Source organism: Melopsittacus undulatus, chromosome 4 (assembly GCF_012275295.1).
Source record: "Melopsittacus undulatus isolate bMelUnd1 chromosome 4, bMelUnd1.mat.Z, whole genome shotgun sequence".
Lineage (NCBI taxonomy): Eukaryota > Metazoa > Chordata > Aves > Psittaciformes > Psittaculidae > Melopsittacus > Melopsittacus undulatus.
This window is the reverse complement of record NC_047530.1, coordinates 109,786,153-109,813,711: the sequence shown is the minus strand read 5'-3', so window position 1 is coordinate 109,813,711 and position 27,559 is coordinate 109,786,153. Positions and strand designations below refer to the sequence as shown.

Here is a 27,559-nt window from a genome sequence, read left to right as displayed (position 1 = left end):
CAAGGTCCCAAACTCTGATTCCATAAGGACCTCTGAACCATCCATCACTCCACATCATTCTTCAAGCACAATGCTTTAGCAAGCTATTTCACACCCCTTTCACCCCAAAATCCTTCAAGCTTCACAAAGTCATGTATTCTGAGTTCTAATTCCTCGGGAGACACCAATGAATCTCCCTTCACCTCTCAAAGCTCACAATTAGAGCATGTTTCTCCAAGAGAACTACACTGATAAAATGCTCTTTGATTTCCTATACATTTTACAGCTTTCCATCAGTTCCACAACCCTGCGCTGTAGATTGCTTTTAGGAAAGAAAATCTCCTTTCTGCAATGTGATACAGGATTAGTGGGATGCTTCTATGAAAGCACTGCCTATCAGATGAAAGTTATTGAATCAATGAGGAGGAGGAGGGAGTCCAACCACACTGGAGTAATAAGAACTCAACCCCACAGAGCAAGGGGAAGAAAGGAATACCTACATTTCTCAAAGGCTGTTTAACTCCTTTTCAAGTGAATTCCAGTGTTTATGGAGGGTTCCCAGCACAACTCACTCTCCCAACACAGGCTTGATAGTGAATTGCGAGTGGCAAGAGGAGCTTTTAAGAGAATGCTTTGTTTATTGTCACACACACAACAGGAGACAGCCAAACGTGCCATGAATCTCCACTGCAACCCTACCAAAGCAGGCCAGATTTAAGACACCCTTCACAGCCAGTGACATGAAAACCCCTGGTTAGGAGCCTCCTGATAAGATCCAAAAGCCATTAAATAGCACTGTTCAGTCAAGAAAACTGGGCTGAGTTCAGATTAATGACCCTGCCATTAAAACAGATGCATTTACATTACTCAGGAGCTCAGGAATGTTGGACTACACCTTTTGCTGCAACCCAAATGGCTGAATTAAAGAGGTTTAAAAAGCAAACCAGCCGTGCACGATTCCTCCTTTCACCTCTGAATGTGAAAGTGTTTGCCTAAGGGAAGCCAATGAGTAAGACAGTAAATAGATAATGTGCCCCTATAGCCTTCCTTAGGAGAGCTTTTCATAGCCAGAACTTCTTGGTTTGAGTTAGCTCCTACCCAAGAACATTCAATATGCTCCATGATATGCCTGACTTCTGCCCCAAACACCTTGCAACCTAAAAGCAGCCAGGAGAAGGAAAAGATTACTACACAGACAGTGAGCTGAAAATGAGTGAAGGAGTAATGCTGATGTATGTATCTGAAACAGCAAAGATGCTCTGAGAGACCATTAGGATTTTACCAGGCCCCAACACCGGCAGCTCCATCTCCATTCCTCCTTTTTACTCTTGCAAACCCTGCTATTGAGAATAAAACCATTTGATTTGGCTCATCAGGGCTGAATAATTGCAACAGAACATCCCCAAAGTGAAGATCAAGCTGAACCGCATTTGGACTTGATGGTGCAGCACATGGTGACAAGGCTGGTAGACTCTCCCTTTCAGAGATTCATTCTTTACTTCATCACCATCCATAACCACAGGAAGTAAATTTACAACCTTGTTACACCTTGTTGCTCAAATGGGACTAAAACTGTACTGAAGGCTTCCTTATGGAAGAGCTCCATCTCAATCCTGAAAGATTCAGAACTTCCAGGATCATTTATCTTCCAGTCTTAATTCTCATTAGACTTCTCTCACTCAAAGTTAGAGATTTTAAACATGCACGTAACATGTGTCATGTACAGCCACTAATTTCACATGTACTTGCTATATATCATTAACTTTGAGAACAACCTCACTGGAAATTCAGCCCAAATTAAGTGCCAAACTGCAAACCTCAATTCTCTGGACATCATTCTTCATTGCTACTAAATCAAAAGGGAAACTTCAAGTGGAAAGAAGTGGAAAAAACAGCATTTCATTCCCCAGTGGTCAGTACCAGCCCCACACAATATCCCACTTTCTACCAGTGCTGCCCAACTGCAGTGAAGGAAGAAATAAGCAACAGGGAAGAACAGCACACTCAGAAGTCTATATGCTGGTTTCCTTCAGCCAAGCAAAACTTAAAGGAAGAGAATGATGCTTCAGAAAGGAAGGACATGAAAAATTCCATTTTCTCCATTGCACTTCACCAAACACAAAAGGTGAATTGATAGCTTTTGATAAAATATATCATAGTTAAAACACATGTCAATAACATGGGATGCTCAGTGCCCTTTTAAATTCATAATCATAGAATCATAGACTAGTTAGGGTTGGAAGGGACCTTAAAATCATCCAGTTCCAACCCCCTGCCATGTTTTTACTTTCACAGAACCCCAGACTGGTTTGTGTTGGAAGGGACCTTAAAGCTCCTCCAGCTCCAACCCCTGCCATGGGCAGGGACCCCTTCCACTGGAGCAGCTGCTCCAAGCCCCTGTGTCCAACCTGGCCTTGAGCACTGCCAGGGATGGGGCAGCCACAGCTCCTCTGGGCACCCTGTGCCAACATCTCACTTCTTTATGATTTATAACCTGCACCAAGCATCAATTAGCATCTTCTCTTGTATTTGAAATCTTGTTCTTCTAATGGAAGGACTTCAACTGGGTCCAACCTCCGCCACGTTCGGTAGCAAGGACAACCCCTGCACTAGAACTCCTCTTCAGACAATGAACAATGTGCCAGTTGAACAGTTGCAAAGATCCTGCTTACCATGCTGTGTGAAGAGGTCGCTGTGAACTATTTCTATCAGGCAGTACAGCTTCTGGATTGTGAGCCGGCTTACAGGAACATTGAGGATGAACTCAGTGAAGAGTTTGCTACGTACAAAGGGACAGGTAAAGACATGTTAATCTCTACAAAATACATAAACACCCAGTAGAACAGAACAAGAGAAGCAATTACACACATTTGGAGTAAACAAACTCTTTTTTTCCAGAAGTAATAGAGTTTGATTGTATAGAACCACAGTATAGACTCCCAGCCTGGTTTGTGTTGGAAGGGAACTTAAAGCTCCTCCAGTTCCAAACCCTAACACGGGCAGGGACCCCTTCCACTGGAGCAGCTGCTCCAAGCCCCTGTGTCCAACCTGGCCTTGAGCACTGCCAGGGATGGGGCAGCCACAGCTTCTCTGGGCACCCTGTGCCAGCGCCTCAGCACCCTCACAGGGAACAGCTTCTGCCTAAGAGCTCAGCTCAGTCTCCCCTGTTCTGGCAGGTTCAAGCCATTCCCATTGTCCTGTCACCTCACACCCTTTAGTTCTTGTGCCTTTCTTTTGCCCTCTCTTGTATCTCATCTTTTTCCCAGTGCTTTAGGTGAAGCAGGACAAATCCTGGTAATTTCCATTTGGTCTCTTTTCCCAGTACTTTTTATTATCATGCATAAGATTCACAACTGAATCCAGAAACTCCACAGTAATGATGTACTCCCTCAGCCCACAGGACGCATCAGTGTACATGTAAAGAACTTCACAACACAGGAAGCAGAAAGCAAATGCCAGGTTCCTCAGTCCACTGGATCATTAGATGAGGATTATATTTCTCTACTTCATTCCTATTTTGTCTTTTTCCTTATTTTGGCAAAACTGAACACAAATGAAAGCAGGCAAAATACAGTTTTGCACAATCAAATGAGATGAAATTTTCTATTTTTCCCAACCTAACCACCCTGTAGTTGCACTGTGAAGGAGAAACTGTTCTTTTTTACCTTTAAGTTCAATGTTCTCCTCAAATCCTGGTTTTGATTTGGTTTCTCTACTGTTTTTTTCGCTCTAACATCTTCCTCTTACCCTTTCTCTATTCACTAACAACGTTCCTGTGCTGATGAGCCCCTGTCAATCCAGCAACAGGGTTCACTGAACAGAGCTCTTTACATTAAGTTCATACTTGAAGGAGTGAAGCATCAGGTTGTGCTGGCAGTTGCCTGATAACTTTTGCTATCTTATGACATGGCTGCAGCCAACAGGACTGCAGTGTTTGTCAGGACATTTGTCAAACCTTGATGCACTACATGTCCCTTGAAAACAAGCTATTTGTGCAGGCCTCCAAATATTAGCAAGAGAACAAAGGTAATAAACCGAAGTGATAAAGCATCTCAGGTGACCATATTTCATTGCCTCTGCATGTGTTTCTATTAATGTGTGTATATATGTGCATGCACAGTGAAGATGTACACAAAGTTCACATTGCACATTTCATTGACTACTCACCTCAGTTCTTTCGGATCAAATACTAATTTCACGTCATTGACAATAGCTGGCAAGTATTTAAGTGCTGCTCCCTAAGAAAAACAACAAATAAACAAGATTGAGATTCATGTATTGAAAGGCAATGCAAAGACTGCACAAAGAGAACCACACAAGTGTGGGTTGTTCTGGTTTAACCACTCTCTGCTGCTTCAGCTGAACCCCTGTGCCCTACTCTTGGCAGATACTTTCAGGGGTAAGTTACCTAAACTGAAACTCAATGAAAATGGAACTTTATGATCTAAAAGATGTAAAAGGCGTGAAAGACGAGTAAGCTGAAAACTGACAACACAGACTGAAATTAGAGACTTGTAAGATCCGCTCCTTACAACACACTATAGAAACCTTTTGGTGCATCAGTACATAGCCACAGAACCATAGAACATTATGGGTTGGAAGGGACCTCAAAGCTCCTCCAGCTCCAACCCCTGCCACGGGCAGGGACACCTTCCACTGGAGCAGCTGCTCCAAGCCCCTGTGTCCAACCTGGCCTTGAGCACTGCCAGGGATGGGGCAGCCACAGCTTCTCTGGGCACCCTGTGCCAGCGCCTCAGCACCCTCCCAGGGAACAGCTTCTGCCTAAGAGCTCAGCTCAGTCTCCCCTGTTCTGGCAGGTTCAAGCCATTCCCCTTGGCCTGTCCCTACAGGCCCTTGTCCCAAGCCCCTCTCCAGCTTTCCTGCAGCCCCTTTAGGCACTGGAGCTGCTCTCAGGTCTCCCCTTCTCTTGTCCAGGCTGCCCCAGCCCAGCTCTCTCAGCCTGGCTCCAGAGCAGAGCTGCTCCAGCCCTCGCAGCAGCTCCATGGTCTCCTCTGGAATCACTCCAACAACAGACAAGCAAATGTTCTACCTAAGAAACCTTAAGGCAGAAGTCTTTGGTTTTCACCTTACCCTTATTAGCTCACATTTAGCAGTAGCTGTTAACAGCACGCAGACCCACAGGGACACCAAGGAGCATTGCTTCGCCTGTATGTACAAAACCACTTATGTATTTTCAAACAACCACACTTGTCTGCCACAACCCCGCTCGTTTTAAATCAAATTCCACCCTTCTTGAGATGAGATCAATTGTTTGATTGCAGTCACAACATAACCTCCAGTAGCCAGTGTGTGAAGTTTGCCAACACTTGCTGATCACTTCTGGCAACAGCAAAACCCCCAAGCACGTCAATAGCTAAGATGTAGGTTTCAAGAGTACCCCAGTTTTTATGCATAGGCCATTTAAACAATCAAGCTCTGTCATCCAGCATCTCCACGTAGGCTTAAAGGACTACTTCCACTCTCAGAAATCAAGCCCATAACTGTATTTACGCAAATAGCCCCTTTATGTAAGGCTTATGTGTTCTGATGGATGAGGACTCTAATGACCAGTTATAAACCACAGCCATCGCTGGGTTTTTATTTGCTGATCATTCAAATGCGTGCAGCAATAAATGTTTAGTAACACACACTAAAAGGGAGCTTGCATTTTATATCTTCGATTCAGATTTCACACTGAGCTGGCACAATCATTAAAATTAACACTGTAACAGCTTACATCAAGTACTAGCAGGTAAAACTATTTACAACATCCATTTAAAGCCTGTAGTTACAACAATCATCAGCAATTTAACTTCTACTTTATGGGCTGAGCAATTAAAGTTTAATATCTTAAAATGTAAAGGAATTTGTGGAAGTGTTTTCCCAGTTTCCAATCACAATTGACTCCATTGTGACAGGCGGCATCCTCAGACAAGTAGGCTCTGCAGCCACGTGATTGAATCTGCATCTGTGTGATCCAGGTGTATATAAAGGCCTCTTGTTGATATTAACTCTTGTCATAGAGGAACTATCACTGTGGGTTTTACTCTGTTAGGAGCTGCAGCTGAAAGCAGATCTTTTGGTAGCAGGAGCACAGTTGCAGTGCTGGTTATTCCCAGGGTACTGGAGCACAGAAGAGAGGAGTATTCAATTAAGCAGATACAAAACCTGTTCTCATGTTTCCATATGACATCAGGAAAAGAAAGCCAAATAAGAAATCTGGTTTATTTTTCCCCCACTGAAAGGTGTTAAATTCAATTCCTTTCCATCTGGACAAAGGTTCAAATTCCTCATTTCTGCAAGAAGGACATGGCAAAACTAAATCAAAATCTTCACTTCCCACTTCCATCACTTGAAAATTCAAACCAACATTAAATCAAACACAGTAATGAAGAACCTTCATGCTCTGATTTTTAACCACACAGGTTTTTGCACTGATTCCCATGTGATCACACCACATACCCAGCTGGAAATAGCAGGCCACTGACTCAGTCAGTAATTATACATAGTTCTGAGCTGGGCTGCAATAAAAATGTTACTGCCCAAAGGGGCTTCTCTCTGTGGAAAACAAGTGGGAGATTATCACTGCTCTTACCAGGTTACAAACCATTCACTGTAAGTACCACAAAGCACACAAGTAGCAAAGGAGTAGAATAAAAAGGAGGAAAAGCAGAAACAAGACAATGCATCATATGAACAAGAGCTGTATTCTCCCTTCTAGTGGATTAAACTTCCTGGAACACTCACTGTTATATTGACTGCTGGGATATTACTGGATGTTTTCTCCTGGGATGTGATTCACATACAAGCCAAGGATCAGCAAGATGACAACCAGTGCACGTCAGCCTGTGAGCTAACTCCAAGTACATCTCATCCCTTACTCCTCCCTCTCCCCACTACACACAACCTTATACACTTACATATATGTGTGTTATATCCCCTTTATGACCCTTACTCCTCCCTCTCCCCACCACACACAACCTTATACACTTACATATATGCGTTATATCCCCCTTATGGATATAGCATCTATGGATAAAAGTGACTATACCACAGCCAAAGAGCATCCATATGGGGATAACCATTAACTGACACTTAATACATGAACCAGCTGCCAATACAACCTATTGAACTGCAAAGTCAATGAGCACAGTGCTTCAAGGATACCCTTCTAAACTATAAGAAAAGGCAATTAAGAGTGCCAAGAAAAGAAACTCATTAAGGGAGAATAATAAAGTCCAGAAAAGTCAAAGCTTTGCCTTCACCAGAATAAATTAAGCAGTAATTGATGGTCACAGCCCTCTGCACAGCCAATACAGAGGATGAAATTCCAAGGTCCCATCATTCCACACAATAACTGCAACTTATTCCTTAAATCATCACAAGCACCTCTCCAGAGCAGCCAACCTCACAACCCATAAGATAAATTAATTGATGTACTTGTAATGACTGCACTGCTAATGACTGGGCTTCTTTAGAGCAGGCAGTGAGATAACATAGGGGATTTTCAGGTTGAGGAAAGACACTCAGTGATGGCTCACATCAAAAGGTTTGTTGGGAGGGGGAACCTTCAGACATGGTAAGAAGGCAGAATAAATAAGACTATGTACAATAGAATCATAGAATAGTTAGGGTTGGAAAGGACCTTAAGATCATCCAGTTCCAACCCCCCTGCCATGGGCAGGGACACCTCACACTAAACCATATCACCCAAGGCTTCATCCAGCCTGACCTTGAACACTGCCAGGGATGGAGCATTCACAACCTCCCTGGGCAACCCATTCCAGTGCCTCAGCACCCTAACAGTAAAGAACTTCTTCCTTATATCCAAGCTAAACTTTCCCTGTTTAAGTTTGAACCCATTACCAACTTCCAAAATTACCTGGAGGAGCTGCCTTAAGAACAGCACCCAAGACTCTCATTTCTTCATGAAGATAAGAGTAGCTACACACTGGCACAGCTGCCCAGAGGAGCTGTGGCTGCCCCAGCCCTGGCAGTGCTCAAGGCCAGGTTGGACACAGGGGCTTGGAGCAACTTGATCTACTGAAAAGTGTTCCTGCCCATGGCAGGGGGTTGGAACTGGGTGAGATTTAAGGTGCTTTCCAACCCAAACCATTCCATGATTCTATTATGATTCTATGAAGACAGGCATCTACTAGCAGTCCTCCCAGAAAGAGATGGGAGGACAGATCAACACATCTTCTTCACGTCTTTGGGCAAACGTGAGCTCCTCAATTTTCACACTTGGGAATCCCACCAAGGCCCAGGCAATCTGATTCTCTCCTCACTTATATCAGAAGTGACTTTAAGCTACTGAGGAAGGAAACCCTAATTTTCTCTGGGACATGGTGTAAGTCTGACCTCCAAGCCCTGCTCCCCTGAAGCCCTCCATAAGTTTTGAGATGGGGAATGAAAACAGGCAGACAAATACTTCCCATGGAGTCTGCTTCTGCAGACCTTTATGTTTGCTGGACATGACTTCACTCATAAAAAGCAGCTTATGCATTCAGTCACCAGCCCCCAAAGTCACCTAGTCCACCTTTTGAAAAGCCATGTATATTAGTTTCAAACGCTGACAATCCAACACCATAGCAAGCCATGAAGAACATATCTATACAGAGGTAAATACACTCAAACATGTTTAAGAAGCACTGCAAGATTAGTACAAATACAGCTTATTTTATATGCTGCTTGGAGACAGACCTTAAATATGGTCTGTCTCAAAGGCAGAAAGTGATGCTGCAGTGTGTGCATTCAGCAAGTGCTGTTTGCAAGCATCTCCATTACTTTGTCACATCTGGTAGCACTTAGTACATCGGAAAGCTTGTGGAGTAACATAAATTACATACTCTTAAAAATTTTACCACACTTGAGCTAACACTTATGTATTAACACAAAGTGATGCTGGAAGGGGAACAAAAGGATGGCACGATATTCAGAATCATACAATAGTTCGGGTTGGAAAGGACCTTAAGATCATCCAGTTCCAACCCCCTGCCATGGGCAGGGACACCTCACACTAAACCATGGCACCCAAGGCTCTGTCCAACCTGGCTTTGAACACTGCCAGGGATGGAGCATTCACAACCTCCCTGGGCAACCCATTCCAGTGCCTCAGCACCCTCACAGTAAAGAGTTTCTTCCTTATATCCAATCTAAACCTCTGCTGTTTCAGTTTCACCCCGTTACCCCTTGTCTTATCACTACAGTCCCTAATGAATAGTCCCTCCCCAGCATCCCTGTAGCCCCCTTCAGATACTGGAAGCTGCTCTGAGGTCTCCATGCAGCCTTCCCTTCTCCAGGCTGAACAGCCCCAACTTTCTCAGCCTGTCTCCATACAGGAGGTGCTCCAGCCCCTGATCATCCTCGTCGCCTCCTCTGGACTTGTTCCAACAGTTCCATGTCCTTTTTATGTAGAACCCTAGAATGGCTGGGTTGGAAGGGACTTTCAAGATCATAGAATCAGCCAGGTTGCATAAGACCTTTAAGATCATCAAGTCTGCCCATTACTAACTCCAGCCCCCTGCTACTCATGCTGTGGGGATCAGCCCAGTACATGTAGGGTTTCTGGCCTCAAGCACACACTGAAGCCAGGTCGTGGAGAGCTTCTCATCACCCAACACCCCCAAGTCCTTGTCCTTAGGGCTGCTTCATCCAGTGTCTGCCCATCCCATGTTTGTACTGGGCACCCGGATACTGGACCCAGCATCCTTCTGCCACTTGAAGACAAATTGTCTACACAAACACTTCTTTGTCACAGGAAAGCACACTAACTTAACACAGGGTTGCCTTTAAGTAGCTAAAGTCACTTCTGATATAAGTTTGGGTAACAGGCAAACTATAAGAGTTTTACTCATTTACTTCTGTTTATGACACAGTCGAGAACACTGAGCAATCTCTTCATTGATACAGACCAGGAATTACTGCTGTGACAATAACACTGGTCACTGGTAAGTGAAAACAGAACAGTAGAGGGTACAACAAAGCAGTCTTGTAAGAACACAACATTCTTTTATCCCATTCTTAGGTTTAGACTGACAAGGAATGTCAAAAACATAATAACTAAAGCTTCTCTCCGGCAGTTATTGAAGAAAACTGCAATAGTAACTTCAGGTTGTCATTTGACTGAAAAATGGGATATTAAAGGAAATGTATTGCAAATAGCATACTAGGGTTTGCCTGGGATTTAAGCTCTTTGTACTACATGAAAAGCAAAACTACGTCATTTAAAAATGTCATTTTCTGAAGTCATTCATTTCAAACTGCACACCCAGTCTCAAAATTAGGCATAAAATCCTTGCCAAATACAATATATTCTTATGACCTCTTTCATTTGATGAAGCAGAATTTGTTTCACCTGACTCAATTTAACAGCATTTGAATGTTAATTCTCAGTTTTCGTGTCAGTCAACACAACGCACCAACCTTCTACTCAAGCATCATCCTGATGCCATCCTGTTGAAGCTCATCCAGAGCTGTCAGCAGCTGGATGAAACCATTCCCAGGAATACCTCAATTTATGAATTGCTCCAGTCTACAGCAATCATTTGTTCCAAATCACAACAACACAAGTGCCTCCAGCACAAAATCCAGTGTAAAACAGCACTAAGCATGCTCATAAGCAAAGTGGCCTTGTGCTCTTCTATGGATTGTGTTGGTTGCCAGTGTAACACATTCCCATGTAGGCTCTAAGAGACACAGACAACTCAGTCTGCAGTTACATTTTGTTACCCAACTCATTTTAAGTGATGGTTATGAAATACTCAACCTATTGGAAAAGACCAACGCAGACCAATACAGTCTCTTTTGTTCTGGGTACCTTAGCAGCTAGTAATGTATGTCCTGTCTTCATTTAAATGCTTTCTTGTGGCTTTAGGAGTAAATGCTTAATATTAGAGTAGGAAAAAGCATAGAGAGAACACTGAGAAATAGGTATCCTGTGTTAGAAGTGACAAGGATTATTATAACACCACACACACAAGAGAATTTGCATTAGTGAAACGTTATCACCTTCCATCTCAGCTCTGTGTCCCCATTACAGGATAATTTTACATGCACACTTACTCTATCAAGACCATTTAAAGCACAGTGAACTTGTCTTTTCCCAGTCATCCTGAGCAGCAGCACAAAGTCACACATACCAGCAAACATCGGAGCACACTGCAAGAGCCCTGCTGAGAAGCATTCAGCTCCCTCCTCCAAAGCCAGCCGAAATCAGACAGTCCTCATCAATCCGATGCAGCTGGCTCAGCTGCCCTTGTTTCCAAGAGATGCAAGAATAAATTACCAGGAAACATTTGCATTCTTATCTCAACGTGAAGCATCGTGTTAGGCTTCAGCTGAGCTCCAGCTTAAACGCTGAAAGGTTAAGGGAATGATTGCCACGCACCCATTAGCAGGAAATAAGAGGAAAACCAGGATAGCTCAACTCCATTGGAGCCATTAAAACCACGAGTGCGTGCCAGATGCTGTGCACCTTAACATCAACAGGGGAAGTTCAGGTTAGAGATAAGGAAGTTGTTTACTGTGCAGATGGCGAGGCACTGGCATGATGAACAGCAGTAACTGAGAAGTAGAGAGATTACACGTTGCTATTTTCAAGCACCAGTTTAAGAATTACTGCATTAAAACATAGAATCCCAGCCTGGTTTGGGCTGGAAGGGACCTTAAAGTTCCAATTCCCTGCCATGAACAGGGACACCTTCCACTGGAGCAGCTGCTCCAAGCCCCTGTGTCCAACCTGGCCTTGAGCACTGCCAGGGATGGGGCAGCCACAGCTTCTCTGGGTGCCAGCGCCTCAGCATCCTCAGCTCCAGATACAAATTCTCCCCTAACCCTATGAAACTTTGAACAGCTAGAATGCTAAAAAAGGTACAAATTCATTATCTTTTTATGTCCCAAAATTCTTAAATCCCAGCACAACTCTCACAGTTCTCTTTTGAGGAAATCTTAATTTTAAATGTACCCAAAGCCTTGAAATTTTCAGAAAAAGGGCCATTTAAATGCAAAAATATCAAGGAACCGAAGACCTGAGCTACAATCAGAAACAACCCATCAGCTTCCACAAGGACATAAACATTTGAATAGATAAAGAGTAATTCTTGCTAAGAACTTAAGACTACAGCCATTCATTCTCCCCTATGCAGTGTCAGCTTGAAGGCTACTCTTAACAGGCTGGAGTAAAGCAGAATCCAGGATAACCAGCCCAAAGAGGAAAGTTTCCAACATTCCATAACAAACTTTCCAGCAGCAGTTCTGCTTCCTGTTGATAAACTATCAGGAGAGATTACAGTTTGTACAAGGAGAAATGGAAATATGCTAATGTATGAATTAAGCATCTCTCTTCTAATGTGAAGCACCTTCATTTTCTGTGTAGGTCAACTTCTTATCTCTCCAGACAGATTGATTTGGTACACACTTATTTAGCTTCCCCAATATATATATATATATTAAAACCAGTAAAATAAGCTTTAAGCTGCTACAGCCAGATCTGATCTTAGCTGCATAACACAGGGACCTGGAAATTTATCTGCCTATCTTCACTAGTTTCTATACAGCTTCAACAGAGTACTCAACAGCACAAGAAGTGCTCCACCACCCTTCCATGAACATCCATGGACCTAGCATGCAAGATGCAGATGCACCAAGGCTATCTAACCAACAAATCACAGCCCTGCCTTGTTCTTACTGTACCCCAACACCCTGGTGCTTCCCTGGCTGCCCCTGCACATGGAACCAATGACCCCAGAGAGGTATCAGTTATGATTCCATGGTGTCCTCCCCAGACTGCAACTGTCAGATGCAAGCAAAGCATCACATAGTGATTAATTCACTCTCTCCGAGATGCCCTGCTTTACATTTGTCTACCTTGCAGCTCGCATTCTGAGGCTGGGAGGCCCTCCTGATGTGTCTCAGCCCTAGCACAGTGCTTATCAGCTCCAGATCATACAAACACCACAGAATGGTTTGGGTTGGAAGGGACCTTAAAGCTCCTCCAGCTCCAACCCCTGCCATGGGCAGGGACCCCTTCCACTGGAGCAGCTGCTCCAAGCCCCTTTGTCCAACCTGGCCTTGAACACTGCCAGGGATGGGGCAGCCACAGCTTCTCTGGGCACCCTGTGCCAGCGCCTCAGCACCCTCACAGGGAACAGCTTCTGCCTAAGAGCTCAGCTCAGTCTCCCCTGTTCTGGCAGGTTCAAGCCATTCCCTTTGGCCTGTCCCTTTAGATATAGGAAGATCACTGACAAAGATGCTGACTGAAGCCTGCCATGTCAGATGCATTTCACATAGTTACTGAAACCCTCCCAGGACTCTGACATCTTTGTCAGCCAAGATGCACCCAAGCCCTACTCAGTCCCTCTCAAAAGCACCCCACATTCATCCACCTATTCTATAATTCTATTCTTTGTAACAGGAGGACACATTTCCAGTTCCTGAAGAAGCTGCAGTGCTTCAGTGGCTATTTGAACATAATAAAAGCAATTCCACAAGCTGCAGAAAGCCAATACTAACAATTATGTGTTCTAAGAGCTAAGTAATTAGAGTCCAAAGAAGATGAAATCAATGAATAATGAATGAAAGGTTGTCAAGGCTTCTGAAATGCATCCACAAGTACACTTCTCAGACAGCCCCACACTGGCTCATCTATCAATGCCTCATCTCCCAGTGTACTTCACATACGCAAATGCAGACAGCAGATGTGCTCTACTGTCTGAATGTGAAACAACACATGGATTAGGACAGATGCTGCTGTAGTGTCATCTCTCCAGCCTTTCCTAAGAAGTTTGTTGTCTTTTCCTGTATTTTGGGTGAAGAAACACATACTTATTTTGGTCAGTATTAGTCTAATACTCTTAAGGCATAAATTCCTGAGTAAGGAAAAAGCCCATGTTCATCTGTCTTCACATTCATCTGCCTTCTTGAAGTAGGCCTCTGTCCAGGCTTCAGCAGTAGCAGTCATTTTTCCTCCTTAGTAGCTGGTGCAGTGCTGTGGTTTTGACTTTCAGCCTGGGAACAGCGCTGATAACACCAATGGTTTCAGTTGCTGCTCAGTAATGTTCAGTCTGACCAAGGACTTTGTGAGTCTCATGCTCTGCCAGGGAGAGGGGAAGCCAGAAGGAAGCAGAGACAGGACACCTGATCCAAACTGACCAAAGAGATATTCCATACCACAGCACGCCATGCCAAGGATATAACTAAGAGTTACCTGGAAGGGCTGGTTCACTGTGGGACTGGACTAGGTATTGGTCGGTGCTCGGTCAGGCTGGGCATTATCAGTAGGCAGGTGGTATTGTATTCTCTTCCCTTGTTATTTCCCTTATCATTATTATTATTGGTGGTAGCAGTAGTGATTTATGTTATACCTTAGTTATTAAATTGTTATCTCAATCCGTGTGAGTTACATTCGTTCTTCCCTATCCCTCCAAAAGCAGGGGGAAGAAAAGGTATGGGGTGAGAGAAAGACTGCATGGCTGATTTATGGCTGACTGGGATTAAACCACAACAGCCTCACAAATGAGCCTGAGAAAAATAAACCTTACATTTAACGCTGGTAATCCGAAAGCATGCTATGTGTAAAGCACCAGCTAGCACACTCCAAGTCACTAACTCAAACTTACCAATTGCTATTCAGGATAGATGCTTCGTTAATGAAATGAAAATACCTCTTTCCTGAAATATGCAATATCCCTATTTTGTTACTAGATGATACAGTCTCAGTCTCCCTTCAATCAAATAATCAAACTATAGAAGGTTCTTCTAACACACAACCATTGCACATCTGAGCAGGTTTTCTTTCTCCCTTTCTCCCTTTCTTTCTTCAAACTCTCCCTAAATTCAAGCCCAGTTCTTAGTCCATTTCTGACCATCATCTCTCAGCTAATTCAGCACAGATAGGTCAAGAGTTGCATCCTTTTATAAATGCTATTTGGAACCACTAGGAAAACTTCAAGGTGTAGCTTATCAAACACATGTACGACAGGCTCTGTGCTTCTCCATGGAGAAAGACTCATTAACAGAACATGACACTGGTATTGACACAGTGACCCCAACTCCTGAGTACAAAAATATACCAGTCCTTTTATTCAGTGCTTCTAACCTCAGATATCAATACCCATGTTCACTTGGGGTTGGAGACCACATTCCCAACTCTACAAGTCCATCAATGTGACCAAAAGCAGACACTGTTTTTAAAGGGACAAAAAAGGAGGGAAAGAACTCAGGGTTACTGTCTGGGAAGCTAGGGACTAGGTCAGGAAAGCAAAGGCCCGGTTAGAATTAAATCTGGCAAGGGATGTGAAAGATAACAGGGAAGAGCTTCTGCCTAAGAGCTCAGCTCAGTCTCCCCTGTTCTGGCAGGTTCAAGCCATTCCCCTTGGCCTGTCCCTACAGACCCTTGTCCCAAGCCCCTCTCCACGTTTCCTGCAGCCCCTTCAGGCACTGGAGCTGCTCTAAGGTCTCCCCTTCAGGAGCCTTCTCTTGTCCAGGCTGAGCCAACCCAGCTCTCTCAGCCTGTCAGTGCATGAGTGCATAAGAACATGAGGATCTACATTGTCATCTGCACCTTAAAGATAATGCCTTAAAAATACCTTAATGTTAAGACTGTACAAATTAAATAAGCTAAATGGCTTATTTCTTCCTTACAAGAGAAATTAAGTTTTCCTTTAAAAAACAAAATGAGGTATTTGCAGCAATTTAAGTAAACTTAGTTGTTCAAAGCACATTCCTTAGTCACCAACCTTTCTCTAGAAGTACTAAATATTAACCACATTTGAAGTAAAATACTTATGGGTACAAACACAAGCATATACCTCATGTACTACCTACCTGTGGTTCAGGACCCCAAAGCAAAGCCAAGATGGAGATCTGGAGAGTACATACCTTCACTATGACAGTCTGATCAGAGATGCTGCTCATCATCTCATTGATGGATTTGAAGAGCTGCAGCAGAGACTCCCTGAAATCTGCTTCTCCTTTGTTTTCATAAAGTCTGAAAGAGAATTAGGTTCCATAAGCACAACCCAACTAAAACAGTTTTAACTTTGGTTCCAAATGACAGATGATAATTTGCTGCATTACTCATGTTTTTTGAAGTCAAGAATATCTGCAAGTTTCTTCACTGAACCAAGAGTTTCCTTTCACAAAAAGCAATAAAGACAAGACAGACAGACTGAGCTGGGCCAGCAGATTCTTGTTTTCAAGTTCCCATGTGAAATGCCACATCCAGTATTGTCTCTGCCTTCAAGTCACAGTGAATCCCTCAGCGCCAACCCAATTCCATGTGCCCACACAGCAGTGGGATAGTCTCGTGCCCCTGCACAACAGCGAGCAGATGTCTGGGAGGCCCAGTGCCAAGCAGCTCTCTGATGATGAAGCCAGAAAGCATCCAGACAACTTGCCAACAATCAATAAAATCTACCAATGGCCTAAGGTAAGTGACCTTAAACTCGGTGGAAGATAAAAAGAAAACCTATTAACCCATTATTTGCTAAGAAAGATCATAGTTTTTTTTACGGGAAGGGAACACTGAAGTTAAAATGCATTTCAGCTCTCATTCCTGGCTCTCTAACACTGAACTAGTTAAGCAGTTTCCCAATACAGGCAGTACAGACATCGCAGCAGAACTATTCCACAACTCAAGTTCAAAAGGCAAGTCCCTGTGCCTTCAGAGGGATCTCTTACAGCGGATGTGCCTATAGGGGCTCCTCTTCTCTCTACCAGATGGTTTCAGGGGAATAAAACCTGCCCTGAGACACCTAAGCAGCACCAAAGGCAAAAACCATCCAGCCAAGCTGAAGAACTTGGTCCACTGCTTCAGTACAGCACAGGAATGAGGGTTCCTGAAACACTCTTGGATATTTTGCATGAAGAATGATCTCTGCTTCAGGTGTAGGATGAGACAACTCCCACTAAGAAGTAGAAAAGGAGAAGACCACTAGCTCCATGTAAATCCTTTACATGCTCTTCCTCACCTTTGGCAGTACATACAACTCACCTACAATAAGGGCTGTTGAAAATACACTTCTTGAACCTCAGCTACACAATCTCACCCCCCCAAAATCACTGCTTAGGAGAAGTCAAGGAGAATCTGGCATCCAGGGCAAATCTAAACAGGGGTGCTTATCATGGAACCCTACAACAGTTGGGTTGAAAGGGATGTTAAAGCTCACCCAGTCCCAACCCCCTGCCATGGACAGGGAGGGACATCTTCTGCTGGAGCAGCTGCTCCAAGTCTCATCCAACCCTGCTTGAGCCACCTATCACAGGAGGAAAGGGGTTTATATTAAGGTAAAACATGGAATTCAGACTGTTCTTGCTGCTTTACACTGAAAATAATATGTATCATTTTTAATGCTGTGTTCATAAACCTCTGGGAGCCACAGGTATTAAAAAATGCTACTTCACCAGTACACAGGGGAAATGTATGCTACAGAAAAATATTAAACCAAGCTGTTCTGTTGCACAAGATTCTATTCCCCTTTTAGGCTAAAAGTGGGGGTTATGCAGGAGAAATTACCTGTGAATTCCCAATTTTGTTAATGGATTTCAGGGTGCCCCTGAACAGATTAGAGGTGAAACTAATACCAATAGAAAGAGTAACTAAACTTGAGAGTCCAATAAATCAAAGTGCTTCAAAAGAGCTTTGTGTTTCAAAAAGGAAATAGTAATAAAACCAAACAAGTTACCAATGGGTTTCTACTGTCAGTTATTAACATAGATTTAATACACCTGATAGCTACAAGGCTTTCATGCACTAGGAACAAACCAGGATTACACTGACTTGACCCTTCAGCAGTGCCTTCAAAACATTAAGACTGCTGTAAAATGCAACACAACCACTGGGATCATTACTGAATAAACCAAATGAAGCTATTGCTAAAGTTCACTTGCAGTATTTTGCCTTAATAAACCTTGATATACTGAGAAAGTTGGGGCTGTTCAGCCTGGAGAAGAGAAGGCTGCGTGGAGACCTCAGAGCAGCTTCCAGTATCTGAAGGGGGCCCACAGGGATGCTGGGGTGGGACTATTCATTAGGGACTGTAGTGACAGGACAAGGGGTAACGGGTTAAAACTTGAACAGCAGAGATTTAGATTGGATATAAGGAAGAAATTCTTCCTGTGAGGGTGCTGAGGCACTGGAATGGGTTGCCCAGGGAGGTTGTGAATGCTCCATCCCTGGCAGTGTTCAAGGCCAGGTTGGACAGAGCCTTGGGTGCCATGGTTTAGTGTGAGGTGTCCCTGCCCACGGCAGGGGGTTGGAACTGGATGATCTTAAGGTGCTTTCCAACCCTAACTATTCTATGATTCTATAATAGAACTGCCACCAGTCTTTAACTAGATAAGCGAGGCTTCTATAGATTTATCCAGAACTGAAGCTTTGCTGCAATTACATTACTGAAACGCTCCGTATATTTAGTCCCCTACTGTATCAGAGTTATAAACATGCAATATCTTTTTAATAGAAGATTCTGCTGGCTCCTTAAGATTGCTCAGTGAAACGTTGATGATATTTCCAAAGCCTGCTCCAATCCTGCATCGTAATCACTTCAAATCACACATCTCAGGCAGGATTGAAGCCTTACAGCAGAACAAATCATGGTGTCATTCAGCATTCAGGAGCTTTGCTAATTAATCCCCTGTCATTGAGAGCTGTGTCTTCCCCCTGCTAAAGAAGAGTGAATTAGTGCTTAGCAGGAGGAAATCCAATGGCCAATACTAGAGGGTCATATTGTCTGTAAATCTAATCTGCAGCAAGGGATAATTATTTCTTTTTCTGATTGAAAGTGATTTGTAGGACCTGTAGCAGTGTAAGTGACATTCAGTATTTTATGAATCTCACAGTAAGACTCCTACAGAAATAAATTACAAGCTCTCAATTAGAGAAAGGTTGGGGGAATTGATAACTTCAGAGCTTTCCATAAATCCCCTGTAACAAGGTTGTTACTGTTGCTACAAAGCGGTTAAAGTAGTGAATCTCAGTGAAGATGGATGTGTTATCAATTTGGTTTATAACTTCTTTAATATTTTGTGTATAAAACAGAGGATTGACTTCAAAATTAACAGGACAATTATTTGTGCTTGGTTTTATGGTTGGATGCAGACAGTATCAGTGTGGTGTTCACCATGCAGGAGGTTGAGTGTGGAGCAAACAGGACCCAGCAGCCCCCTGCCACACTGGACAGCAAAGGAAGAGCTTTCACAGAAAGCCAGTAATTCTGTCACTCTCAAATAGGAGATTTCTGCAGCCCTTCTTCCTTTCCACTTTCCCGTCTCACTCACTGAAACCTACTGAGACTGCAAGGCCCCACAAATCCAACCATGGAATCCTGCAGTGGTTTGGGCTGGAAAGGACCTTAAAGCTCATCTAGTTCCAACCCACTGCCACAGATCTAAATCTCCTCTCTGGCAAATTAAAGCCATTCCCCTTTGTCCCATCCCTACAGGACCTTGTTCAAAGCCTCTCTCCAGGCTTCTTATAGCCTCTTTTGCCACAAGGAAAGCCCAGGCCTGGATGAGGGACAGGAATGTATGAACACTCAGCACCTTCAGCATTTCAGCCACAGTAGCAGACAGCTCTTAACAGCAGTATCCCAAATAATGGCAAGCTTTAATTGTCCAGAGACCTAAATTATAGACAGCTCATATACATGACTTTAGCAGTGCAGTACTTAAATATACAACTCTGTTAAGGATATCTGGCTTGCTACTCAGGAATAGCTATCTTCTGAAATAAGTTCCATCAACCTAAGATACTTCTAAAACATTGCAATTGAGCAACTTTAAGACGTTGTATTATAGGATTTTGGCACTTGTTGAGCTATATTGGCAATGGGAATGACAGGTTTCAGCATCCACCATACTTACTGATTGAACAATATCCTGGACCGGACTATGAACTTGAAGATGTACTCCAAGGCTTTCATAGCTTTGAAGAGCTGATCTGTGATGCCACACTTCTCTGCGTTATCCACATATGTTTTTAACACTTTAGTCAGCTTTCTGTTTAAATACAGGAAACAGAAGTTACAAGCTCACACAGAACAATTCCTATCCTGAAAGAACAGTTATGTGCCCAAGTAGTGCCCAACAAGCTACAGAATTACTTGTACAACTAATGAACTCCTTATGTCCTTGGGTTTGCTGGTGAGTAGCTGCAAACTATGCTTGAGTAAAAAGAAAAGACACAGACCATAATACCATTCAACACAGAAGCAATGCAGCAAGTCTCAGACTTATTTTCTGCTGGATATTTAGGGTTATTCAGATTTAGGTTATTATAAGGATGTAGCTACTAATAATAATTAAAACAATAAAACCAAATAAATTAAATACAAACTGCTATAATTAAAACTCATTAAACAAGAGTTTCTTCATTAAACAGGGCTTCCCCTTTACACAGGGATTTGGGGCTACAACCTGTGAAATTTACTTCTCAAAGATGTACCTAACATCGGTTGGAACTTCTCTTATTCCATATTTTGAAGTCTTTCAAACTTGAAAGTGAAATCCCTTTAAAAATGGTACCATTTCAGCTACCTCCCTCCCAATGAGTATCACTCACAGTTCTAATGCAACTGCAAGTAATTCCATTTTAAACCATCCTAGCTACACTATGTTTCAACATCCACAGTAAAACAATATATACCACTAACAGAAAAGAACTTAGATATCTTGATACATGGGGATTTATTTAAATAGGAGAAACTGCCTCAGAATTTCAATAACCACTTAGATATTGTCAATGTAATATCTCCTTAACCTCATGCAATAAAAGGCAGGGAACAGCAGGGATTTGTCATGCCCATGGGCACAAGGCAAGCCAGAATCCAGGAAATCCAGCATCCTCAAGCTTAACCCTGCTCTTGCCTCCCTGCATTTAAGGAGGGGAAGGATGCTCTCCACGTCTACATCAGTGCAAGGGTCACCCTCAGCACTCATTAATAAAACCAGATGCTCAAGGATGCTTCATCCTTCACCCTTTGGCAGCAGCAAAGATCATAACCATGGAGAAATCCTTAAGACCGCCAAAAAAATGGACCTTTGGGACTTTTCATTCTTCACTGCTTGCTCACCAAAGTGGCAATAATGCAGATAATACAGGGTAGATAATCAATTTAATACAACAAATGGATCTTTGATGCATCTTAAATGGACCTGATTTCTTCCTCAGTTCTGACTGAGAATTACTTATGAGTATTGTCTTTACAAAACAATTATTGAAATCACCAAATCAATCCCTTTTATACCCCAAATCAAGACTTCCTCCTTGCAAACTGATCCAGTGTTTTACTACTGTTATTTTAACAGGGAAAGGCATACTATGTCCAGTCTTCTTCAAGAACCTCCCATCCTCCCAAGCTCTATGGGCAATTCCCAATGAACCTACACACACAAGCAGCTGAATTATCTGGGAAACTTATACAAGCCCCATTAGAAACGGTAGATCTGAACATTACGTGTAGGCTAACGTAGCACTGAAATGCTTCTTGATGTAGGTTTCCAAGACAGGATTAAAATGTTGGAATTTTCTGTCAGCAATCAGTCCAATGATGAATACCTGTAAGAAACAGCAAAACTGTTGCATTATCCCCAAAACTACTTTCATTTCACACATTCACCCATCTTTGTTTTCAGTGAAGACACATCATTAACATTAAAAGACACAGATTTTAGCTTGTGATTATCGTCCCAATGTCTTCATATTCTCCTTTCCTGTGAAAAATTCCCATTCATAGCAAAGTCCTCTGTTCTAAGCAGAAACTTTGTGTCTGTCCTAAATTCTGCTGTTTACCCACTACAGTAACTGGACTTGATTGCTTTCCTCTTTTCTGGGAGGATGACATGATTTAACCTAATCCCTTTCTGATCAAGTCCAACTGAAACTTCAAGTGTAGTTTTCAGAGTCAATAATAAATAACAGCAAAGAAAGTATTTTACAGTAGTAAACTTCCTTCAAGCCTTTGTACAGTTTTATTCATCAGCTTTATTTATTCATCATTACAATAGCTACATTTTAGACACTATGCAAACAGCTAAAACCTTATCTACTTTGCACAATGCAAACTTACCAAAGCATCAAACACCAACGTGTCAAACGTCTCACTCTCCGAGTTCTCCATCATTATGTTAAAAAGTGCATCCAATGTGTCTTGAAGGAACTGCAAATACATACACAGGTCAGCATGTTTTACAGGAGAAATGGAATTGAGATTTCACACAGGTTTTTACAGCTGTATTTGCTTTCATTTATCCATTTTACAAAATAAAGACATTTACAAAGTTAGCCAAAAAGGGGAAATTTAACGTTGTTTTCAGCAATTATTTTTTTAGTTAAGTTGATTATCCAGACATATGGATCACTCAAAGAGAAAAAAAAGGTCAGAAATCACACTTGGTACACTTGAATAAGGAGTTTAATCTATTGCAGTGAATGAACAAGTACACATTTCAAACCTCAGTTTCAACATACAGTCAACAGGATCATGCACTTTCTCAAAACTGATGTTTCAGAGCACAAACCAGACAAGCAACTGAGTCTCATGCCAAATAAATCAAGTCACCCTCAGTGGTTTTGAGCTGAGCAATGAGCAGTGCACAGCACATCGCTTTTGATGGCTTCAGCAACTCAGATCCACAACTTCAAATGAGAGCACACATGCAGGCATGGGGAACAGAGCACACAACCTGCTGCCCCAGCCCAAACCTACACGCCTCTAGCACTGTAACACAGGAAGAGTCTTCTCTAGCCAGTTGGCTGGACCCTGATCTGTGCAATACGAGAGTAAAAGCAGATTAGTGTCAGGGGATTCAAGTTAAGCAGAGGAATAAAAGATGGTTTACACATGTAATTACAGTATTTCTTCCTACTGACAGCAAGAAATCAATGAATGGAGCAGAGATGCCCATCAACACACTCATTTTATCAGCATGGGATGCTGCATCTGAGCAGTTTCTTCCAACAGATGACAAAACCAACATGGGGCTCCTCAGAGGAAGAAAAAGGATGGATTGTGGCCCTGGTTTGTATTTGTTTTGGCTGAGAAAAATGGGGTTCAACATGGTTCGTTCCAACACATCTGTCTCAAACAAAGTAAGAATGGGTTTGTAAGAATGGGTTTCATCTTGTAGATGAGAAAAGGTGTAGCTGGGGAGGAGCATCTGAACTAGTAGAAGGCAACTGATTCAAACTGGGTTTGTTCAGCCTGGAGAAAAGGCAGCTCAGGGAGACCTTATCACCATGTTGCAGTAGTTAAAGGGTGGCTACAAAGAAGACTGAGACTCCCTTTTTACAAGGAATCCCACGGTAAAGGCAAGGGGTGATGGGCACAAGTTACTGCTGGGGAGATTCCCACTGGACACAAGAGGAAAACTTCACCATGAGAACAACCAGCCACTGGAATAATCTCCCCAGGGAAGTGGTGGATTTCACAACGCTGGACACAGTTAAGATTCAGCTGCACAGGGTGCTGGGACATCTAGTCTAGGTCATGCTTTGCCTAGAGAAGCTGGACCAGATGATCCCTAAGGTGCCTTTCAACCTGGGAGTCTATGATTCCTGAGATTGCAACTACAAAGAGAGATACATACACTGTGGAAAAGATGGAAAACCAGCTTGGCTCCCACCTTCCTTCAAAGCTTTCTTCTACGCAATGAGTCTCCTAGATCAAACACAATTCCATGATTGCCCTGGACTATCTACTAAACCTCAAGTTAAATCTCAGGAATTAAGCTCCATTTAGCAGCTCACAAAACACTGCTCAATGCCACAGTCCATGGTACCAATACCTGAAGATGAAAAACTGGAAAAGCAAAATGCTTGCAGCTGATTTTAGCTTCAGTTCTGGGGAGACCCAGCTCACAATTTCACTACAGGATTTGAGTTGAGCCTTCTCAGTCCCATTTGCTCAATGAAAGAACACGTGCAAAAGTACATTTAACCAGCAGCTGGCAGGAAGGAAAGAGTAAAGCAGAGTTTGACAAGAGAACTTTCTGCCTTGGTTTCAAGAGCAGCAGCACTCTCAAACACCAAACAGTGCCTGGCTAAATCCCTTGAAATACAAAGGATTTTAGAAGGCCGTGTCATGACCCATCAAGTTTCATTTCACATTTAGACATCAGATATTGAGTTTCAATAGTAGAGTTCTAGTTTATATCTGTTCACAACGACTTCATGTGACAGCAAGAACACAGAATAAATGCTTTTGTTGTACAAAGTGGTAGGAAAACATTCCTCAGGTAAGGAGCTGTCCTGGGTTCAGCAGCAGCAGTCGTATTTTCTCCTTCCTAGTGGTTGGTGCAGTGCTGTGGTTTTGACTTTCAGCCTGGGAACAGCGCTGATAACACCAATGGTTTTAGTTGCTGCTCAGTGATTTCTACTCTGACCAAGGACTTTGTGAGTCTCATGCTCTGCCAGGGAGGAAGGGAAGTAGGGAGGAAGCAAAGACAGGACACCTGACCCAAACTGACCAAAGAGGTATTCCACACCACAGCACGTCATGCCCAGTATATAAACTGGGGGCAGTTACCCAGAAGGATGAGATCACTGCTCAAGTTTGTCTGGGTATCAGTTGGCAGGTGGTGAGCAGTTGTATTCTCTTCCCTTGTTATTTCCCTTATCATTATTATTACTGATGGCAGCAGCAGTGATTCGTGCTATAACTCAGTTACTGGACTGCTCTTATCTCAACCCATGGGAGTTACATTCTTTTGATTCTCCTCCTCATCCCTCTGGGAGTGTGGGGGGAGAAAGGGGGGGAGCGAGAGAGCAGCTGCATGGTTCTGAGTTACAGCTGGGCTTAAACCACGACAGGAGCTAGTATGAATGATTTGCAGACTATTCGCTTATGTTCCCATATCCTATAAACTCCATGCTCAAATGGAGCCAGAGCCTCTGTTAAAGGGAGATAACATTTACAGTTTCCATACACTACTGAAACAGTCCATCACAGAAGGAGTGTCTTGTTCACTTATCACTAACGAAGAGGTCAGTCACCAGTAGGCAGAAGCATTATACTGGCCTTTTAAATAAAGTGAAATAGTTTAACTGAGAATTGGAATATGTTTTATCACACGTGGCTTTTTTAATATATATATACATAGACTGTACCATGTATCATATTTAATACCATGAAGAACAGAAAAGCTGAAGGAATAGAAAGGAACAGTCACAAACTAGATTCTATGAGCATACAACAGCAGGCTACACACAGATTTTCTAAGTGCTGCTGTAACAGATGGATAATGAAAACAGGGGTCTTCTATAAGAACAGTAAGTGATGGGAAGAGGAATATTAAACATTTACCAATATCCACCAAGCAGTAATCTGTACTCCACTCTGATGCCATTGGGAGAAAAAGAAACATTACAAATGAGGGAGCTATGAAAATGCTTAGCAGAAGTATCTGTCAAGTATTTAACTGTGAAATGATGTACAATAAAATAGCAGCAGGTAGAAGCTCCCTGAAAAACAAGTCATGGGAGAGACATTTTCCCCACACTCAATAGGGATAATATCAGCATTCTCAGACTGAAGTGAGTCCAGGATGAAGCATTCATTATCCTTCTATTAACCAAACCAAAATCCATTGAAATAAGGGCACAACACCAGGGGGCCTTAAGGGTCATCTGTCCCCAGTGCATCACATCTGTCACTCTTGCATTTGTTTTATTACAAAGCATTTATCAAGTCTTAACCTACTCTTTTCCACAGCCAAGTCAGCCTTTGTGTAGGTCTCTGCAACCATTCAGTGGCCTTGCATATTTCCAGGAGGAATATTTTTTGTTAAAACAATATCAGCAGCACACAATAGGATTGTATTCCACATCCATATACTGAAACTACATTTAATATCACCATGTAAGAATTCCAGGATATTTTAATCTTGCAAAGGAAAACACCTTTGTCCTTCATGTCTCTGTATATAACAATCCACTGAACTGCTAGGACACCATCCTACCTGCTCAGAAGACTGCATTTTACATGTGCCTTACTAGCACTCAACACCTGAAATGTTCTATAAGGGGCATTAGCATCCTGAAGGCTGACAGATACCTGCTTACAATTTAATCTGAGTGTGGTCAGTGAGGTTGAGGGGGGGTGCAGGGAACAAAACAGAAGACCTCAAAATATGGGATTCAGCAAAATTCTGACATCAAATTTATGTCTAAAGACATGAAACTTGTACCTTAACCACTTCACCACCATCAACCTTCATCAGCTGCTTCAAATTCTGCTGCAACAGGTTTGTGTTGGATCGCCACTTCAGAAGTCCCAAGAGATCAACTAGGAAAAAGGAACACAGTTATATCACATAGGATATTTACTTCCACTTATAGTCTATAACTACATTCAGGAGAAATGGATTTACTTCCTTAGGGCAACCATTTTCCCTGGATAACAACACTACTTCTAGTCTGCCTTTGCAGAAGCCTCATACAGTACTTTTAGTATGAAAGATCCCTGAAAGGCTTTCCAGAAACACAGCCTGCTTTTGAAATGTCAGCATTAAAAATCGAGGCCAAGAAAGCCTGATCCCTCAGTTTTAATTTGCTGTACACAACAGTTGTGTGTTTAGAAGCAGATGCCAGAATGAAATTAGTCAGCCACCAACACAGTCACATCTACAGGCCGTGACTCTTCCAGCATTAATGTTCCTAGGGTATTTTTTGCTGTCACTGAATAAATTGAACAGAAAATAAGGTCCAATACAAGGCAAAGAGTTGCAAACCAAGCTACTGCAGTGGAAAGCTGCCTGCTTAATAACTCATTATGTCCAAATGGCTTGGTACTTCCAAGGGATGGAGAGTGAGGGTACACAAAACAAATCAACAGTGATTAGTTTTGTCCCTATATTCTATATCTCACTACTGAGATTGGCCCGTGGCAGGGGGTGGAAATGGATGATCTTTAAAGTCCCTTCCAACTCAAACCATTCTATGATATGCTTCTAAGATAATACTGTGTCACATCAGCAGTCATTGTAATAAATAAAGGTGAGCTCATTCTCTATTTGTCATTAAAAGCCACCAGACCATTCTTCAGCTTCCTTTAAGGAAAACTTCTTATGAGGAGCTTACAATTGGTGGTCTCCTGCAAATAAGCAAGCTAGTATATATGAACAACCTGGAGCATCAGTAAGGTAAACCCATCCTCACACTTAGTGGGATGGGATCTGAAGCGCCCACCCACCCAAAGCCATACGCTCCTCCTGCCTTAGCCAAACTAGCATCAGAGAATTCCTCCCTGCCCCATTAAAAGTCGGTTTCCATACTAAAACAAAACTATACATAAAGCATCCTCAGAAGAAACCCCAAACAGAAGATTTGAAGACTGTCTACCTACAATTTAACCACTGAATTACTACTCCACATTACCTACCCCCAACACCCAAGAATCCCAGACTGATCTGGGTTGGAAGGGATCATCCAGTTCCAGCCCCCTGCCATGGGCAGGGACACCTTCCACTAGAGCAGCTTGCTCCAAACCTGTGTCCAACATGGCCTTGAACATGATGTGAACTCCACCCAATGTAACTCATAAAGAAGAGGTGGCTTCTCCCAACCAATTCCCCTTCACTTCTA

At 42.7% G+C, this 27,559-nt stretch overlaps 1 protein-coding gene across 2 annotated transcripts in view; it reads right to left on the bottom strand.

Annotated features, from left to right (window-relative positions):
• The window catches only part of DOCK1 (dedicator of cytokinesis 1), a 367,459-nt gene that overhangs the window by 282,831 nt on the left and 57,069 nt on the right, over positions 1-27,559 (bottom strand). For both annotated transcript variants that reach the window (XM_034061789.1, XM_034061790.1), the window contains exons 19-25: positions 26,164-26,261; positions 22,047-22,136; positions 21,435-21,535; positions 19,843-19,977; positions 15,859-15,967; positions 4,147-4,217; positions 2,652-2,758 (exon numbers count right to left, since the gene is read on the bottom strand). In XM_034061789.1, the coding sequence (XP_033917680.1) occupies positions 2,652-2,758; positions 4,147-4,217; positions 15,859-15,967; positions 19,843-19,977; positions 21,435-21,535; positions 22,047-22,136; positions 26,164-26,261 (711 nt within the window). The remainder of the gene's footprint in view (positions 1-2,651; positions 2,759-4,146; positions 4,218-15,858; positions 15,968-19,842; positions 19,978-21,434; positions 21,536-22,046; positions 22,137-26,163; positions 26,262-27,559) is intronic.